Source organism: Lygodium microphyllum, chromosome 28 (genome assembly GCF_053477565.2).
Source record: "Lygodium microphyllum isolate KBCC chromosome 28, Lygodium_microphyllum_v1.1.10, whole genome shotgun sequence".
Lineage (NCBI taxonomy): Eukaryota > Viridiplantae > Streptophyta > Polypodiopsida > Schizaeales > Lygodiaceae > Lygodium > Lygodium microphyllum.
Window position 1 is genome coordinate 82,334,094 of NC_141162.1, and position 18,085 is coordinate 82,352,178.

At 48.8% G+C, this 18,085-nt stretch overlaps 1 protein-coding gene across 2 annotated transcripts in view; it reads right to left on the minus strand.

Annotated features, from left to right (window-relative positions):
* The window catches only part of LOC148011682 (heparan-alpha-glucosaminide N-acetyltransferase-like protein (DUF1624)), a 352,978-nt gene that overhangs the window by 239,257 nt on the left and 95,636 nt on the right, over positions 1 to 18,085 (minus strand). The window contains exon 3 of one of the 2 annotated variants that reach the window (XM_087670955.1): positions 15,490 to 15,556. In XM_087670955.1, the coding sequence (XP_087527081.1) occupies positions 15,490 to 15,556 (67 nt within the window). Of the gene's footprint in view, positions 1 to 15,474; positions 15,557 to 18,085 lie in introns of both variants that reach the window. The other variant, XM_087670954.1, reaches the window with a different exon arrangement.

An 18,085-nucleotide genomic window follows, 5' to 3' on the forward strand; every position in this document is an offset into this window, starting at 1 on the left:
GGCTAAGAGTTGTTCCTTAGAGAGAACGACGCGCAAAGTGTCTAACTAGGGGGCACTCGCAGAATGCACCGAGGTTTCCATTGTGCGTCCTTATTGAGAACCTGCCAATCATGTTGCTTTGCTCCCAGTGGGCGGGGAAGTTGCTGCAAAGGGACGGAGCAACTTGTGGGGGGGGGGGGGGGATGTGTGGTGGAGTGGAAGGGATAAGCCGCAGGAGATGGTGACAATGCCACTGGCAAGAGGCATAGGTAGGGATGAAGGAGCGGGGGTCGATGGGCTGTATGCGGGGGAGAGAGGTGGACTGTGAGAGGAGGTCACCGTGGTTTGGGGGGGGGGGGGGGGGGGGGGCAGGGGGGCATCGTTACTTGGAGTTTCGGAAACGGCAAAATGGAAACAGTGGGGAAACGGTAGAAACGGAGTTTCGTCTCCAGGAAGAAACGGGGATACAAGGAAATATGTAACCCCGATTTAATATATAATATAGATAATAGATGACAATAAGCCACACTTGTCACTTGATCCAGAAATACTTGACATACATGATTAACATACAATTAATTATTGACATTGAAATTTGATACTATCATACTAGGTCGGAGGTCCTAAATCCTAACTTCTATAACCTATTACCTATAGCCTACACCAATTTCCAAAATTGAAAGATACATTAGGATTCATACAATATACTTAATCTTTGAATTGGCAAGTGCCAAGCACACTCTAAAGATATTCATAGATCACACTTTAAAGATTAGATCATTACATTTTACATGTAACATGATAATAGATATACATGAATCACAAAAACACCTGGACGCTGGATCATATTCATGAATCATGAAAAAAAGATACAAGAGTATAAAAGATAAGTTGATAACTAATGATCCATAAAACACCACGGGTGACGGTCCACTAAGTCCTCAGTCAATGACCATAAACATAAATGATAAGACACAGTCACAAAAGAGAGCATCATGTTGCAGCGTGAGATGGTCACAGCTTCACAAATTAGAATCACGATTCAAAGGCTACAACCTACAACCACACAGAAATTTGAGATAGAAGATGAGAGAGAGAGAGAGAGAGAGAGAGAGAATGTGTGCGCGTGAGAGAGAGAGAGAGAGAATACGTCGCCTCTGCCCCGTCGCCATCGCCTGCAGCCCTGTCGCCTATGCCCCGTCGTCGTCGTCTGCAGCCCCGTCGCCGTCGCCAGCATCTGGAGGCCCATTGGCTGCGTGCCCCACCCTGTCGTCGCCCGTCTGACCTGCGGACTCTGCTCCTGGTCAACGCACGTCTGCCCTGCGTGTCCGAGGTCCTACCGTCGCCATCGGACCTGGGCCCTCCGGACTGTCGCCTGATCCTTGCTCTGCAGCGCTTCTGTTGCTGACGGTTCAGCCCTGCCGTCGCCTGCCAGCCTTCCTCCTCAGCGTTCTGGCCTTTGTCACTGCCCGTTGGCCCTGCGTTTCGCCCTCTTGAATCTGCTCCGTTAGGGTTGCGCCCTGACCCACGCGTTATCTACACCCCCTCGGGATAGGCCACGGCTAAGGCCGACAGGTCTGCGGGACTTGCACACAGAGAGAGAGAGAGGGGCAGAGAGAGAGAGAGTCTGCGTGCCCCGTCGCGCCGTCTGACTGCCCGACGCATGACTGCCCGTCGCGCCCTGTCGCCTGACTGCCCGTCGCGCCCTGTCGCCTGATTGCCCGTCGCGCCCCGTCGTCGTCTGACTGCCCGTCACGTCCTGTCGTCTGCGCGCCCTGTCGCCTGAGCGGCCCGTTCTCTGCGCGCCCAGTCGCCTGACTGCCCCGACGCCTGCGCGTCGTCCACGAGCCAGGGTGCCCCGTCCCACGTCGCCCAGTCCTGTCCCTGCCCTCGCCTGACCTGCGCACTCTGACAGTGAGCACCGTTGACGCCTGGAGCTTGTCCGCCTGTCCCGTCCCTGTTTGCCTGTGCCTGTCGGACCCGGCTTGCCTGACGACCGCCCACCTGCGCTGCCTGTGCTCGTTTCCTCTGCGTTAGTGTGGTTGTGGCCCCGTTGACGCCTGCGAGACGCTGCCCTCGCCAGTCAGCCACCGTGGTGGTCGCCCCAGACTTTTAACGCCTGCGACCTGTTCGTGCGACGTCCTGAGGGTCGTCTTCCGCCGTCTGCAAACCCAGCTTACAGGGGTACCGATTTCCAACTCAGCCGATAGTGATCTGCACTGTGCGTCAGTCCTCCTTCGAGATCAGCTCGTCATACACGATGGCTGGTTTGGATCTGGATTTCATAGACCAAACGGTGGCAGCGCTTGGCCCGGATTCTGATGCTGAGGAACCGGAGGATATGGTTCCATGCCCTAAAGAGCTGCCCCCGGGTCCTGACATCCAGCCTGCAGGTAAACGTACCAAGCATACCTCGGAAGAGATAGGTGTTATTCAGGATCGTTCCTATGCGCAGGTTGCTTCGGATTCTGTGGACTCTCAAGAGGTGGACTGGGAGCATCTGTTGGAATTTGCCAACACTCTGCTTGGCGAATATGTTCAACATAATCAGGAAGCCTTCTCTGACTCTGCACCTGAAGATGTTCTGGAAGCTACCGTCGACCCCAAAACTGTCCTACGCTCCTTTTCGGTGTTCTATGATCGAGCTGTAATACTCTTCTTCACTGGTCGAATCCCGTTGCTTTCCCGTATTCGCCAATGGCTGCAGAGTCTGCAACAAGGGGAATGTGTTGAAGAGATTTTTGTTGGGTCCCGAGGTTTTTTTGGGGTCCTCTTGAAAACGGAGACGCACCGTGCTGCTCTCCTGTCTAAACTGCCTTTGTTTTTTTATCGTCGGTTGGTTCATGTGGTTCCATGGCGCCCGATGGGCGATTTTCAGCGCCTCCTGCAACGTGAATGCCCTGTGTGGGTAGAAGTGGAAAATTGTCCGGCTGTTTATTGGCCGCTATTGAAGGATGCTATGGCCGTTGTGGGCACGGTTCTGGTCCCTCCCAGTCTCAGGGCTGTTAATCGCAACCGCTTTTGCATGTTATGGGATACTGCAAGGAAACGCCTTGCTTGGTTACGCCTCAATTGCTCTGGCATGCATCCGTTACACTTTCGTTTGAAATGGGGCAATTTTGCAGGCCATTGCTTTTCCTGTGGACAGTTGGCGCACTTTATGGCCGAATGCCCAGAGCAGCAACACATTTCAGATGCGGGCCATGTTGCTCCGCCCACGGAAGATATGGTGTGTGATGCTCCGTCGCTCGATACTATCCACCCGCCCCAAGTTCTGGCCAAAGGTAAACAACAGGTTTCGAGTCTGGATTCCCGTGCCACTGATTGGGTTGAAGTCCGTGCAAAAAAAGGCAACAGGATTGTTGCTAGCATGGAGCGTACTGTGCCTACTACCTCCCAAGATTCCATGCGTACATATATGCGCAGGAAGGAAATGATGTCTCCCGAGCGCTCTGCTCCTGCTATGGTTTCCTCAGCCCCCCGTCCTCAGCCCACCAAGAAAATGTATTCGGATCGTCTAAAGGGTCCACCTGCAAAGCTGGCTTTTGATACCAGAGGCAACGTCATTACCCCGTGGGACCGTCGTTATCCCCGTTTCAACCCCAAGCAAGCAGATATGCCGTCTACTTCCAAATCTGGTCCTCAGAACTCTTTTGCGGTGTTGGCGGATTTCTTGGATGAGGGAGTCCTGGACATTCTCGCCGACAAAGTCAAATCGAGGCAAGCTGTGCCTCGTACCTGATTGTGTTTTGCATACACATGAAAATAGCCGCGTGGAATGTGCGAGGAATTTGTTCTCGACACAAGCAACATGCCATGTGGACTGCATTGTATGAGAATCAGTGGGATGTCCTGTGCGCTGTGGAGCACAAGAGTCACAGTGACGCCGGAAAAGTTGTGGATTGCCATGGCTTTCGTTTGTTCTATGCAGGAACACAGGCCATGCATTATTCGGGTGTGCTCATGATTGTACATGCCAAATATCAGCCTGTTCTTATTAAAAATGATGTTCATGGCCGCTTTTTGGTGCTTGAAATTTTACTCGAAGGGGAAATCTTATGGTTACTTGGCCTCTATGCTCCGAATGATTCGTTATCTCGCCGGGAGCTTTGGCAGACTTTGCAGACTTCCTTGTCACTTGGCAGACGGGGCTTCTTCATGGGGGATTTCAATATGTGTGTTGATTCTTCCCAGTCCACATCGGAGCACTCGGTAATGGATGCGCCGGAAAGTCGTAGGTGGCATGAGTTGGCTCTTGTTGTTCTTAAGCAAGATCTCTGGTCCTGGCTACACCCGTCTTCTACAGGCTTTACTTTCCATTCGGCCCAGTATGCAACAACATGGTCGCGGTTGGACCGTATATATATCATGCAGAATGATGATTTTCTGCCTGAGATGCTTGAAATAAAAGTGCTGCAGCAATATGCCTTGTCGGACCATTTTCCTCTGCAGTTCGAGTTGCTTGCACAACCCATTGCACCTTTCAAGCAATTTCTGGAGAGACTCCCTTTGCGTTTCAACTCGTCCTACTTGAAGCATGCAATTTTTCAGGACTATATGCAGCAATTGCTTGACAGATTCTTCTTGGACTTTTCCTCTCAGGGCACTGCGGCATTTGAAAGATTGCTCTCTAATGTGCAGCGGGTTGCTCGGCAGTATGGGATCTATCATGCCTCTCTTTGTCGGCGCCGTCGACAGGCCGTGGAGGACCTGCTGGTCTTGGTTCGCTCCCTGCTGGTGGACACTCCGGATGATGCATTTCTGCTTGCACTGGCCATGCGGGTGGCCGATCTTATTAAAGACTTTCAGTTAAAATCGTATCAGCAGGCCAAATTGCAACATCTGACAGAGACTTTGCAAGATAGTGCATGTCAGACCCATAAGTTCTTTCAAGCTCTCCATGCCTCTCCTGCTCGAGAGAATATGACCAGACTCGAGGATGCAGAAGGCCACCTTATCCTGGATCCACAGACTATTGTGCATATGTGCAAGAATTATTTCCGTGACCTTCTCGGTTCCGCTTCTCCACCTTCAGCCCAATCTACTCAGGCCCGTTCGGTTTTTTATGACTTGGTCCGCAATCAGCTTCCGCAGGACATGCAAGCTACTATGGAGTCAGATATTGGTGAGGCAGGGGTTATGGACGTCTTGTTACACTTGCCCAAAGATAAAAGTCCGGGTTGGGATGGTCTTACCAATGAGTTCTTTGAAGCTTTCGCTACCCAACTGGCGAAACCGTTATAGGCTTTGTTTCAGCAGGTGTGGGAAACGGGGATCATGCCTCCCTCATGGAAACAAGGACTTATTAAACTGCTCCCAAAAGTTCCTTCGCCATCTAAGTTGACACAGTGGCGCCCAATTTCTTTGATGGGTTCCATGTACAAAATCTTTTCCAAAGTAATGGCGAATCGGCTCCATAAGCATCTCCCTGCCCTTGTGCACCCTCTCCAGTATGGTTTCATTAAGGGCCGAAATATTCTACACAATGTTTTGAATGCCCAATTGGCCATTGATTATGCCAGGCATTCTAATCAGGAGGTAGTACTGATTCAACTAGACCTGGAAAAGGCTTTTGATTCCTACAGGACAGCACTTCATTAGCCAATCCCTGGCGGATGATACCTTTATGATTTTGCGTGCAGACAAGGATAACCTTCGAAAAGCATTGGATGTTTGGGGTCTCTTTGGTCAGGCGTCAGGCCTTCGTATCAATGCGCTCAAATCAGCCATTCTAAGCTGCACGGAGTCGGATTTGCAGTCCTTGGACTGGCAGGGTCTGGTTGTTCCTCGTGGCTCCATTGTCCCGCATCTTGGCTACCCTTTGGGTGTTGATGTTCCTCCAAAGCAGCTTCTGCAGTGGGTTTCTCAGAAAATGGTGGCTAAGTTTATGTATTGGAAGTCTCTGACCTGGCCCTTCCATGTTCGCCTCAAAGTAGCCCAGATAATTATGTTGCCCATACTCACCTATTTCTTGCCATTGTTGCCCTGGACTACTACGACTCTGAATGCTCTTACTCAGTCTATTCGCTTCATGCTATGGAAGAAGGACTCATTGCATGCAGGTATTTCCTGGATCTCGTGGTCGCATGCGTGTACCCCCAAACGCATGGGTGGCGGAGCTATTTTAGATGCCCAAACTCACATGCAGGCACTTCGTTGGTCTCTTTTCCGCGCCATGTGCTCGGATCATCATCCGTGGGTCGCTATAGCCCGTTATTTCCTTGAGGGCCATGGGCTTCTGCATGGCAATACCCAAATCCGGAGTTCTTGGTGGCATGTTCTTAATGCTGATTCGCGGTTCTCCAGTTCTTCTTCATCGCTGCTTACTCATTTGGTATGTTCCTGGAAACACGTCCTTCAAAAGGCTCAGTGGCATCCCACGGAGGATCGCTTGGCTACTAACTCTTTTCAATTGGAATTACTGGCAGTCTCGAGTTTACTTTCGTGGGAAGGTGTAAGCTTAGACCACAATTCAAACGGATGGCACGTTTGGGCTTGTCTTCGGTTGCGGATGCCACCCTTGCCAGTCGCAATGTGCTTATATCGTTTCGTACAGCTAGGAGGCTTTTCAGGATCCCTCGTGGATATAGGCCTTTATGGGAACAGCTTTTGACGGTGCTCCAGAGCAGACAACCCTTTCCTGCTCTTGCTTCGGATCATCCCTGGCAGGATTGGGACCTACAAGGCCGGCTGAATTTGAGCAAAGCTTCTGCTAACCAAGTGTATCACCTTCTGATTAAAGATCATCAATGGCTAGTTACTAAAGCGAATACTTTATGGGGATTGCGTAAATCCCGGTCATGGAGGAGGGCAACTGTGATGGAGGGCTGGTTGAACAAGACACCCTTTAAATATAAAGTCTTTCTTTGGCGAGTGATGATTGGGGGTCTTCCGCTTGCTTCGGCTCTTTCCAAGCGACGAATCACCAATGGCACCTGTTTCTTTTGAACCACTACTATGGAATCCGCCCGCCACCGATTTATTTCTTGCCCCGTCGATAAGAAAGTCTGGTTATTTTTGTCAGCTGTTTGGCGAGGGGTGGTTGGTATCACCCTGTGCCCCTTTGATTGGGTTTTTGGCCAGCCCAAATACCCTACTCCCGCACACCCACATATGAAGCTCATGTATCACTTTCTTCGATACTGGGGCTATTGGCATAACTGGGCTATTCGGAATGCTTTTCTGTTTGACTCCGCCTCTAATGTTCAGCGGCATATTGTGAGGCTCAAGTGCCTCTTGTATTGGCAGTTAGCTCTTCTCCATCGTTCTGATTTGCTCTCTACGGAGGACTTCCGTCCCTGGCATATGGCAATTTCCTCCGCATCCTTGCCATGAAATTGTAACTTGTAGTTCTTAGAACCTCTTCACATGATGGCTTGGATTGTCGTCATGTATCTTGTAATCAAGTAATCTTGTATTTTTTTCGTAATTAATATAATTACCTTTTACGAAAAGAGAGAGAGAGAGAGAGAGAGAGAGAGCGCGACCGCGAAGACAGCAGTATGGCTGGCCTGGATATGGATTTTCTCGACCGGACGGTGGCAGCCCTTGGCCCTGATTCCGATGCAGAGGAGCCGGAGGATATGGTGCCATGCACGGAGGAGCTGCCTCCGGGTTCTGAACTGCCGCGTGCTGGCAAACGCTCCAAGCATACTTCTGATGAGCCAATGGGTCCTCAGGAACATTCCTATGCGCAAGTGGCCTCTGATCCTGTGGATTCGCACGAAATTGACTGGGAGCATTTGCTGGACTTTGCCAATACTCTGCTTGGCGATTATGTCCAGCATAATAATGAATCTTTTTCTGATGCGGGAACGGATGATGTGCTAGAAGCCACGGTGGACCCCAAATCAGTCTTGCGATCCTTCTCGATGTTTTATGACCGTGCAGTTATACTTTTCTTCACTGGCAGGATCCCAGTGCTTTCGCATATTCGCCAGTGGATGCACCATTTATTGCAAGGGGAGTGTGTTGAGAAGATCTTCCTTGGACCTCGCGGCTTTTATGAGGTGCTGTTGAAATCGGAAACGCATCGAGCAGAGCTCCTGTCCAAGTTGCCACTATTCTTTGATCGCCGCTTGGTCCATGTTGTGCCATGGCGCCCCATGGCCGACTTCCAGCGTCTGCTTCAACGAGAATGCCCGGTGTGGGTGGAGGTGGAAAATTGTCCGGCGGTCTATTGGCCCATGTTGAAGGATGCGATGGCGGTTGTGGGAACAGTGCTGGTTCCCGCAAGCCTCAGGGCGATGAACCGAAACCGTTTATGCATGTTATGGGACACGGCCAGGAAAAGGCCCGCGTGGCTTCACCTCAATTGTTCAGGCATGCATCCTTTGCATTTTCGCTTGAAATGGGGCAACTTTGCGGGACACTGCTTTTCATGTGGTAAATTGGGGCATTTTATGGCCGAATGCCCTGAAAGGCAACCGTCTTCGGAGGATGCGCAGGTTGTGCTGCCCAAGGATGACATGGTGCTTGATGCCCCGCCCCAGGAAGCCCTTCAGTCTCCTCATGTCATGGATAAAGGCAAGCAACAGGTCCTGAGTGTGGATTCCCGTCGCACTATTTGGATTGAGGCACGTCCCAAAAAAGGTAAAAAGTTGGATGCAGGCCTGGCGGATCTTGGGCCTACTACTTCCCAGGATTCCGTGCGCACGTATACGCGCAGGAAAGAAACGGTCACTTCATAGCAGGCTGCGCGTCCTACGGCCCCGTCTGCCCCCCGTAATCAGTCTCCAAGGAAAGTCTATACCGACGGCCCCAAAGGCCCACCTGCTAAGCTGGCATTTGATACCAAAGGTAATGTTATTACACCCTGGGATCGGCGTTATCCCCGCCCCTCTCCCAAGGCAGTGGATTTCCCTTCTACCTCTAAAGCAGGTCGCCAGAATTCGTTTGCAGTATTGGCTGATTTTCTGGATGAGGGTGTCCTGGATGCTCTCGCGAAAAAGGTGAAATCGAGGCAACAGGCGCCTCGTTCCTGACTTCCTTTTTTGAAGATACATGAAGATAGCCACGTGGAATGTGCGAGGCATTTGCTCTCGCCATAAGTAACATGCCATGTGGACCGTCTTGCATGAGAACCAGTGGGATGTATTGTGTGTAGTTGAGCACAAAAGTCACGGTGAAGCAGGAAAAGTTGTGGATTCTCATGGATTCCGTCTGTTTTATGCAGGGACCCATGCTACGCACTATTCGGGCGTGCTGATGATTGTCCATGAGAAATACCAGCCTATCCTTGTTAAAAATGATGTGAAGGGCCGCTTTCTGGTAATCGAAGTCTTATTTGAAGAAGAGATTTTATGGTTGTTGGGCCTCTATGCTCCGAATGATCCCGCATCCCGACGGGATCTTTGGTCCACTTTGCAGGGCTCCATGTCACTCGGCCGAAGGGGGCTTTTGATGGGAGATTTCAATATGTGTGTTGACTCTTCTCAGTCTACTACAGGGCATTCGGTAATGGATACGCCGGAAAGCCGGGTGTGGAATTCCTTTGCTTTGCACGTACTCAAGCAAGATCTTTGGTCGTGGCTTCACCCTTCTTTTTCAGGGTTTACTTTTCATTCCGCTCAATATGCAACTACCTGGTCGCGGCTGGACAAAATGTATATCATGCAGGGGGATGATTTTCTTCCCGAGATGCTGGAAATGAAGGTCTTGCAGCAATATGCGTTGTCGGACCATTTCCCCCTCCAGCTTGAGATGCGGGCACAATCTATTGCACCTTTTATGCAGTTGCTGGATAGGCTCCCTTTACGTTTCAACTCCTCTTATTTGAAGCATTCAATTTTCCAGGGCTATATGCAGCAATTGATTGAGAGGTTCTTATTGGACTTCGCCTTTGAGGGCTTGCCTTCATTTGCACGGCTGCTCTCTAATATGCAGCGGGTTGCTCGGCAGTATGGGATCCATCATGCCTCGCTTTGTCGCCGACGTCGACATGCAGCAGAGGACTTACTGGCTTTGGTCCGTTCCTTGCTCTTGGATTCCCCAAATGATGATTTTCTGCTGTCACTGGAGAGGCGTTTGGCCCATCTTATTCAAGTGTTTCAGTTGAAATCTTATCAGCAGGCCAAGCTGCATAACTTGACTGACACATTGCAAGATAGTGCCTGCCAGTCTCATAAGTTCTTTCGCGCCTTGCATGCGTCTCCGGCTCGCGAAAATATGACCAGACTCCAGGATTCGGAAGGTCGCATGGTCACTGATCCGCAGACCATTGTCACTATGTGCAGAAATTATTTTATGGAACTTCTTGGTTCTTCTCCCTCGCCTTCTAGCCAGGTTACGCATGCCCGCTCGGTCTTCTATCATCTGGTCCCCCAGCAGGTTCCATTTGATATGCAAGCCACTTTGGAGGCGGATATTTACGAGGAGGAGGTTATGGATGTTTTGTTGCACCTGCCTAAGGATAAAAGTCCTGGCTGGGATGGTCTCACTAATGAATTCTTTCAGAACTCGGCCACGCAGTTGGTGAAGCCATTGGTGGTCATGTTTCAGCAGGTTTGGGAAACAGGGGTCATGCCCTCCTCATGGAAAGAAGGCCTTATCAAAACCGATTCCAAAGGTCCCTTCGCCGTCAAAGCTGCAACACTGGAGACCAATCTCTTTGATGGGCTCCATGTATAAAATCTACTCCAAAGTGCTGGCGAATCGGCTTCACAAGCACCTTCTAGCTATTGTGCATCCTCTCCAATATGGTTTCATTAAGGGCCGCAACATTGTGCATAATATCTTAAATGTGCAAATGGCTATTGACTATGCGCGGCACTCCGGTCAAGAAGTGGTATTGATTCAATTGGACTTGGAAAAGGCGTTTGATTATGTGGACTGGTCTTTCATTGCAGATCTCATGTCTGCTATGGGCTTTGGTACCCGGATGTCCCGATTGATCTACACCATTAGTGCTGTGGCTTCCTCCAGAGTTATGCTCAATGGTGGGGTTACAGAGCCATTTGTCCTTGCACACTCGGTCAGACAGGGTTGTCCTTTGAGTCCTCTCTTCTTTGCCCTGGCGACTCACCCGGTCCTTTCAATGTTATCCTCCATGGCAGCTTCTGCTCAGCTGGCAGGGTTGTCTCTTCCTTTGGGCCAGCACTTCGTTAGCCAATCTTTGGCTGATGACACCTTTATGATTTTGCAGGCGGACAGGGACAACATTCGAAAGGCATTAGATGTTTGGACGCTCTTTGGTCAGGCCTCTGGGCTTCGCATCAATGCCTTTAAGTCAGCCATTCTCAGTTGCACGGAGCCTGATTTACAGTCATTAGGCTGGCAAGGCCAGGTGGTTTCCCGTGGCTCCATTGTCAGGCATCTTGGATACCCATTGGGGGTGGATGTACGGCCAAAGGACCTGCTGGAGTGGATTTCACAAAAACTGGCAGCGAAGTTTATGTATTGGAAGTCGCAAGCGTGGCCATTCCATGTCCGCCTCAAAGTGGCTCAGACAATCATGCTACCAATGCTAACGTATTTCCTGCCATTGTTGCCATGGACGCCTACTACTTTGAAGGCTCTCACTCATCCCATCCGTTTCATGCTATGGAAGAAGGATTTACTGCAGGCAGGCATTTCGTGGATTTCATGGTCACATACATGTACCCCTAAGCGCATGGGTGGTGGAGCTATTTTGGATGCAGAAACTCATATGCTAGCTCTCCGTTGGTCCCTTTCTCGTGCCATGTGTGTGGATCATCACCCGTGGACCATCATAGCCCGTTATTTTCTTGAGGACAGCGAGCTCCGCCATGGTAACACACGGCTTCGGGCCTCCTGGTGGCATGTCCTTAATGCTGACTCTCGTTTTTCCAGTTCCTCTTCCTCTTTGTTACTGCACTTGGTCGGCTCTTGGAAAGTGGTGCTCCAAAAGGCCCGTTGGCACCCACTAGGGGACCGCTTGCAGACTAACTCCTTTCAGCTGGAATTGTTGGCAGTATCGAGACTCCTTTCATGGGAAGATAAACATCAGCTCAGACCAAGATTTAACCGCATGGCCCGTTTAGGTGTGACGTCGGTTGCGGATGCTACCCTTGCCACTCGCAATGTCCTCGTATCGTTTCGGACTGCTAGGCGACTTTTCAAGATCCCGCGCGGATACCGTGATTTATGGGAAAAGCTTTCGTCGGAGCTTCAGGGTAGGCAACCCTTTCCTGCCCTGGCTGTGGATCGCCCTTGGCAGGACTGGGACCTTGCAGGCCGGTTGAGTCTGGAAAAGGCCTCTACTAATCAGGTGTATCATCTTCTCATTCAAGATCACCAATGGCTGGGTGAGAAAGCTAATACTGTTTGGGGACTGCGGAAATCGCTGTCATGGTGGCAGACAACGCTAATGGAGGGCTGGCTGAATAAGGCACCTTTCAAATGCAAGGTCTTTCTTTGGCGGGTGATGATTGGTGGTCTTCCTCTTGCCTCGGCCATTGCCAAGCGTCGCATCTCGAATGGCAATTGTTTCTTCTGTACCACACCGGCGGAATCGGCCCGACATCGATTTCTTTCTTGCCCGCTCGCCAAGAATATCTGGTCACTCTTGTCGCACATTTGGCACGCAGTGGTGGGGTCCTCACTAACTCCTTTCGACTGGGTTTTTGTGCGCCCGAAGTATCCCACACCGCCACAGTTGCATATGAAGATCTTATTTCACTTTTTCAGATACTGGGGATGCTGGCACATTTGGACCACGTGCAATGCTTTTCTCTTTGATTCGGCCTCTAATGTACCGCGACATATTGCCAGGCTTAAAGGGCTCTTGCATTGGCAGCTAGATCTCATCCGACACTCGGACTTGCTCCCTCGGGAGGATTTGCATCCTTGGCATATGGCAATTGCCTCTGGGTCGTTGCCATGATTGGTGTAACCTTTTTAGTGAATTACTACGGGGATTCCCCACACGTTGGCCTAGGGCCCTCGTGTCTCTTGTAATCAGAAAAAAGAGAGAGAGAAAGAGAGAGAGAACCTCTTCACATGATGGCTTAGTGTCATCATGTATCTTGTAATCAAGTAATCTTGTATTTTTTTCGTAATTAATACAATTACCTTTTACGAAAAAAAAAAGAATGTGTGCGCATGTGTGCGTGGCTCTGGAGTCCTCAGTCGACAAAGGAGCAGGCCCGACAGAGTGGAGAGAAGAAACGTAGGCAGGTGAAAAGTCAACTGGAATGTGGAGTCCGAGGGTGCTCACGTTTGGGCCAAAGTTTTGCCCCAAATTGCAGTCTGCAAAAACGCCATTTCTTGGGCGTTTCCGTTTCTAGAAACGTTGTAGCATTTCTAAAATGCCAAAAACGGCGTTTCGTGTAACTATGGGTGGGGGGGGGGGGGGGGCTACAGCCACAGGCTGAAACGCAAGCAAGGCGAGACAGGATGGGACGGGCTGTATGCGGGTGGACAAGTGGGCTGTGGACAAGGGTGACAACGGCAGGCGGGGGGAGGCACCGCATGTTAGGGCGTAGATGGGGGTGGCAGCCACAAGCAGGGGGGGCGACGGGCACACGCTACAGCCACAGGCAGGACGGGACGGCCACAGTCGCAACGGCAACGGTTGCTATCAACGGCATGTCTGTGAGGGGATCAATCGGGGGCAGGAGAGCAGGCGTGCGTGACGGCAGGGAGCTAGGCGGACAAATATCACTCTTTTTGTGCTTTACCTATAATGTGAGTTATGGCCGCTCCTCTTGATCTCACTATCCATCTTTCTAAGGATACCTTTGATCAACCCTTCAACAAGCACACCTATAGATCTGTGGTAGGAAAACTCCTTTGATTCATTCACACTAGGCTAGATGTAGCTTACTCAGTTACTTTTCTTAGTCAATATTTCATTGCACCTAGGATGTCCCATTGGATTGCATATCTTCGTGTTTTGAGATATTTGTGGTGTACCTATTCTTATGGCCTAACTTATGGTTCTGGTTTACGTATGTAGAACTATATTAATTTAGATTGGGTAAGAGATCCCGACATCACTCTTCCCATTTCCTTCTGGATTATATGCTGAAGTCGAAGACAGTATAATGCCATGCCTAGAGAAAATTTCTCTAGGCATTCCCACGGTTGCTACCTCTTTTCCTTGGGCACGGCTCCCATCTTTTAGCCAATCCGTACATAGGAGACGGTGGTAGCTTTCACGGTTGAGGCTGAGTGTGGAGCATTGTTCGATGGTACCACTAAGGCCATCTACCCAAGGAGTATATTGGCAGCGCTTCATATCCCATGCGACTCTCCTACCGTTGTCTACTATGACAAACAAAGTACTACTGCCCTTGTGGGCAATCCGATTATCACACCACAGACACTGCATATGGGAGACCACTTCCACTTCACAAGAGAGTAGGTTGGGCTAGGCAATACATGCCTAGAGTTTGTACCATCATCCCACAAGTTTGTGATATCCATCAAAAGATGAAAGACGTCATATAGACATTGATGTGACACCGCACTCCCACCTTCTCCACATGCCATCACCATCCCCGTGTATGCATACACTTTCCTTGTATATTTTCCTCTTCTTGCCTGCACACTGCTCACAACAGGTGTCATGCACTTCTAATCAACCATCGCTATACTACTTGTCTTTCACCCATATTGTCATGTCGCCTCTGTGACTAGTTAGGGCTATTATCAATATATGTGACAAGTTTTCTATTGTATGCTTCCCCAGGCATGTTTTTCACAATTCTAGAGCAAGGGCTAGGCAAAGAGTTCCATGGCCAGCATATAGAGCAGTTCCACAAAGACTCTCGGGCATCATACGAGCTTCAACAACTATTCATTCACACGGCCAACCATAGCCTGTTTTCAGACTATATGATAATAACCTCCATGCTATTGTACTCCCGCCATGGCTTGTTTCCTCCATTTCATGTAGACCGCCCTAAGCAGCTTTATATTTATGAAAGAAGGCTTTTCTACTCCTGCCATGCAGACTGAACTCCTGTATTTCTTTGGTTTTCTTTAGATAATATCATTAGCCACATTTTATTTTGAACGAGGAACGCTAACATTGACAAAGTCAAAGACATGAAACAATTTCAATCAAAGGAGTACACACTACTCTGATTCATAAATCTTTTAGCAGAGCAATCAAATCAATAGGCAAAAATTATTGACACATTTTTACACAACCTACAATCAACTCAAGATTTAGAATAAAGAAATAATTCCCCGAAATGTAACAAATGAGCTCTATAGAACAGTAACAAACATTGATAGGCTTACAAAAGCAAAACTCTGAGATGTAAAGTCTCTAAGGGTAGGCTTTTGACCCCACTAAGTGATAATCCTTCCACTGTATAGGCCTTAACAATCTTGTGGCATCATGTTTATTCAATATGTCTAGAAGTCTCAATTCTGATACACCTTATCTTAATTTCCTACCTTCTTTAGTATACAGTCAAAGAGCCCTCGATTCCTCACTGAACATGCCCAACATCGCAGAAGAAATTTAAAAGAAATATATTCACCATGAAACAACCACAAACTGAATCAAACATAATATATTACCTTGCAACAAAATACCTAAAAGGAAAAGTTTCAGTGACCGTGTAAAAACCTTTTGAAGCGACTCCAAGTTCTGTGAAGCATTCTGCACAAATTACAACATATATTGGCATCCTATTATGGAATATAGTTGCTTTCACCAACAGTATCTCACTCCTCTATCCATCTCCCTAAATATAGTTCATTTCACCAACCAGCAAACCCCCCCCCCCCCAATTAATCCCCATCCCCCTCCCTCCCCCCTCCATCCATCTCCCCAAATATAGTTGATTTCACCCCTCGGGAAACCCCATCCCCCTCCCTTCCCCCCTTCTCCTTCTCTTTTTCTTTTTTTCATAACTCCCCCCGGGAATCAAAGCTGAACGAGGTGATCAAAGCTGATATCTTCAAGATTGAGACAGCAAGGACATGGATCCACCCACCACTCCCTCTAGGATCAAGGATGGAGTTCTACAGGAGTCATCTCTTCTCTCTCTCTGATGATGGTTTCACTATTCGACCAGCAGATATGGACACCCATCTCTCCCATAACATACGGGCTGCTACCGGACAGATTCACACCTCCTCACATAGGCTTCAGATGGAGACAAGCAGATGGACAGATACCCTAGCAGAGAATAGGACTCGTCAGCTCTGTGGTCGAGAGCCTGAGACAGAGGAGCACTACATATGCAAATATACAGTGTACTATGACATACAAGGACGGTACCAGTGCCTCTTCCATGATGGTTTTGTCCCCTTTCGTCGCATCATCAAGTACAAGGACCAAAGATACCCAAGCCTTTTCCTCCTGGAGCTCCAAAGGCACCGCACAACACTATTGTGACATAGGAGGCCAGCTCATCCAGAGGAACCCACACAGAAAGAAGTGATAGACTTTTTCTGCACACGCGACTTTACTGACACTACTAGCCTAGCAGAGACAGAGCCATCCCACCAAACACCTTACATGCCACACCATGGAGTCACATTGGATAGAGCCATTTCCCTTCGTCGAGCACAATGACCCCGTCTACCACAACCACATCCAAGGAGGCCGCACCACAGTCAAATCAGAGCCATTATCACAAGACACCAAAGACTCACCACCATGCATATCAGTGAAGCAGCTAGAGAGGCATCATAGCTGAGATCATGTGCAGATGTTGAGATCAGCTACAGCCTATAGGCTCCACCACATTTTTGTACATGGTTCTATCAGATTTGGTTCTCCTTTTCATTTCTTTTCTTTTCTACCAATGGGACAACACTACAAACGGGTTCAACCCTAGTATAGTCCCATTGTATAATTATTCTCAGCATGGTTTCATAGGCTACCCACTTATTTGTAATGTTATCTTTACCTTACTAATGAGATGGCATTAGACATGGATGTACTCTAGATTTTGTCTCAGAGGCCACACTGGCCTTATGTAGAAGTTAATATATCTTTCTTTCTTTCTTTTCTTCTCTCTCTCTCTCTTTTAGCAGAGCCATTATCACGAGACACCGAAGACTCACCACCAGGCATATCAGTGAAGCAGCTAGGGACCGCATCATAGCTGAGATCATGTGCAGATCTTGAGATCAACTACAGCCCATAGTCTCCACCGCACTTTTTGTACATGGCTCTATCAGATCTGGTTCTCCTTTCCTTTCCTTTTCTTTTCTATCGATGGAACAACACTACACATGATTCAACCATAGTATTGTCTCACCGTATAGTTATTTTCAGTATTGTTTCATAGGCCACCCACTTATTTGTAATGTTATCTTTACCTTACTGATGAGATGACATTAGACATGGATGTACTTTGGATTTTGTCTCATAGGCCACATTGGCCTTATGTAGACGTTAATATATCTTTTTTTTCGTGAAGATAATTAAATTAAGTAGTCAATATTTACATCAAACCATCAGGTCAGCATTCTCTCTGTGTATCTCTTACTTTCTGTTACATCAGACCATCAGGTCATCCGAGAAACTCTCACTCACACACACACACACACTCTCACTCTCTCAGAACAACCTATTACATGAACAGTACTATCAGATCACACAGAAGTAGTTGGAGTGGAGCGAACAATCACCATCCAGGGAGCAGTAATATCTGGAAGAACCAGGTCCGCTGACACCATAGAGGAGATTTGCCATAAGACTATTCCTCGGACACGGACCACATGCCCATGGATGCCCGATGCTGAATCAAAAATAAAGGCATTGCGAGTACGCCATATATGCCACAGGGCTGTCCATCTGAGGAAATGAAATAGGCAGAAACAATCTGAACTTAAAGAGGGCATAGAGGACATATCTCCCATAATCCATGAACGAACTGATAGGTGGTGCTGAGTCAGTGAAAACCATACACGGGAAATGAAATTCCAGATCTATCGCGTAACAGGGCAGGAGACAAAGAGGTGAAGCAATGTCTCATCACATGTAGTGCAGAAAACACAACGCCTAGTAGAGATCTTTCGGGCGCGGAGCACTTCACCCGTTGGAAGCCCCCCAATGAGCAACCACCACATGAACACTTTTCCCTGATACGGAACCTTAGACTTCCAAAGCTGGATAAATCTTTCCCGCCACTTCTTATTACTGTCCTTAAAATGCCATAAAATATTCACTTTC